Below are 1,937 nucleotides of genomic sequence, written 5' to 3'. Positions count from 1 at the left end.
CCTTCTGTGCATAGTGAATAATGGAAGAGCTCACTGTGCTGGCATCATGTACATGTACACAATACATCCTGGCTTACTCCTTGCCAGACACTCTGTGTCCCTAGCAGGACAGAGTATTACATAACAGTGTTGACCAGTGTGGTTGGACAGTGCCTGTTGATTGGCTGGCTGTGAGCATGAGCAGTGGCTCCTTTATTGCACGTAGGGAGGTTGGTGTGTGGGTGTGAGGAGTGAATGCACTTTCAGGGTAGGGGTACAAGTGAAGGGGAACATGTACAAATGTGGCAGTATTGTTTTACTGGTGCTGGGATTTAGGAGGGCAAAAAGGGTGATCACATGTATTGTACATGTACCTGTCAGTACAGAAGGTCTCTTCATTCACTGTTACTTCAGTACCTCTAAGTGTAAAAAACTGGTGGATATTTAATTTTAGAATGTTGATACAAATTGCCACCCACTTTTACATACATGTACATGTGTGATGCACATATACATGGTATACATGTGCAGTGTACATGTGTAACTAGAGGGGCCCAGAATATTTGTTTGCTGTTAGTTGTTCTTGTATCCTTTTGGTGATTGCTATTGTTTTCTGAGACAAAGGAAGGTGAGCAAATATGAACTAGGATTTTCTTGGAAAGATTAAATTTGCTCTTTATGGAAGAGGTGTGTTCAGAATGGTGCATGCACCTTGAACTTTTGAACTGCTTGGGGAAGCAGCTTGTGATATAAGCTGTTGAATAATTCAAAAGGTGATGATACGCTGAGCCTAACTATGGTAAGTGAAACAACTGGCCACATGTGCAGGCTCTCATGGGGAGATTTACTCAATCAAATGTCCCGTCCACAGAGAATGAGTTTTCCCAATGACATCACATGGTCCAAGGCTACATGAATTAGCAATGAGCCATTTGCTGGTCAACGCAAGTTGTGTCATCACATCCTGTCCTTTGGAGAGACAGAGAAACAGCTAGAAGGGAGACAAATAGTGGTCTTTTGATGTGGTGGGCGTTGTTGATATCGTTCCATTGAGGAAGCTTGTACAAGTGGATCGAGGATTTGTGACTTGGGAGTCAGTTTGATAGTGTTGTGTTCATCAAGAACATGTATGTTGCCGAATGAGTAGACCGATCTTGCTGGCACTCCTTGGATTTTACTGTTAGAAGAGACTGTGATATGAAGTCCTGAGCAAGAATATGTAATGGAGAGCCACCATTCACCAACAAGCCCCTACTCGTATGTATAAATTTACATGTAATGTGGCAGTTAAAACTTACAAGCATTTTTATGTATTGTACATGTACTGGTACATGTATATCTGTATGTACCCGTACTGCCCATACTGTACATGAACATGTACTGGGGTACATGACTACAATGAACATGTAATGGCACAATTACGAAGGTTGCTCTTTCATTGCAGTGTGTAATCTACTGCACGGGTACATGAAGTATACAATGTCCATGTACCGATACATGACGGTAGACTACCCAGTATATGTGCTGGTACATGTAACTACATGTACATGTACAGTACCGGTACCATATGTAGTCTGCAATTGTCATGCACTGTTTTGCTGTACATGTACATGTGTGCACCTTACCATATCGTACATGTACATGTTGTACATGTACTGGTGCATGCATTTCTAACTCTGACATTTTCAGGCTTTGAGAAATGAATCACTTCAGTCTTCAGATGGTCAGTTTAACACTTTGGTTGTTTAAACACTGAAGCATTGGCATTATTATACATTGTAGCGGTATCTACCACCAGCAGACATGGTTGACTTCAAAATAAGCAAATAAGCTAATGGCCTGCCAGGGAATGAGGGTGGTTATATTGGTTTAAACTTATTTGTTAAAGATACAATGTACATGTATCAGTACACTGAGTACTTGTACATGTATGTACCGTACATAAAGTTTGTTCTCAA

General features: G+C 41.1%; 1 protein-coding gene across 2 annotated transcripts in view; it reads left to right on the top strand.

Moving 5' to 3' along the window:
• LOC110987134 (uncharacterized) overlaps positions 1-1,937 on the top strand; it is a 68,348-nt gene that overhangs the window by 13,830 nt on the left and 52,581 nt on the right. The window contains exon 1 of one of the 2 annotated variants that reach the window (XM_022249591.2): positions 824-1,236. The exons of the other annotated variant lie outside the window; for it this stretch is intronic. Coding sequence (XP_022105283.2) covers positions 1,202-1,236 — 35 coding nt within the window. The 5' untranslated portion in view covers positions 824-1,201. Of the gene's footprint in view, positions 1-823; positions 1,237-1,937 lie in introns of those variants that run through there. 2 annotated transcript variants of the gene reach the window in all.

This window comes from Acanthaster planci, linkage group LG01 (assembly GCF_054643075.1).
Source record: "Acanthaster planci isolate LZ-2023a linkage group LG01, COTS_SCS, whole genome shotgun sequence".
Lineage (NCBI taxonomy): Eukaryota > Metazoa > Echinodermata > Asteroidea > Valvatida > Acanthasteridae > Acanthaster > Acanthaster planci.
The sequence above is the reverse complement of the archived record's forward strand: the minus strand, read 5'-3'. Positions and strand labels throughout refer to the sequence as shown.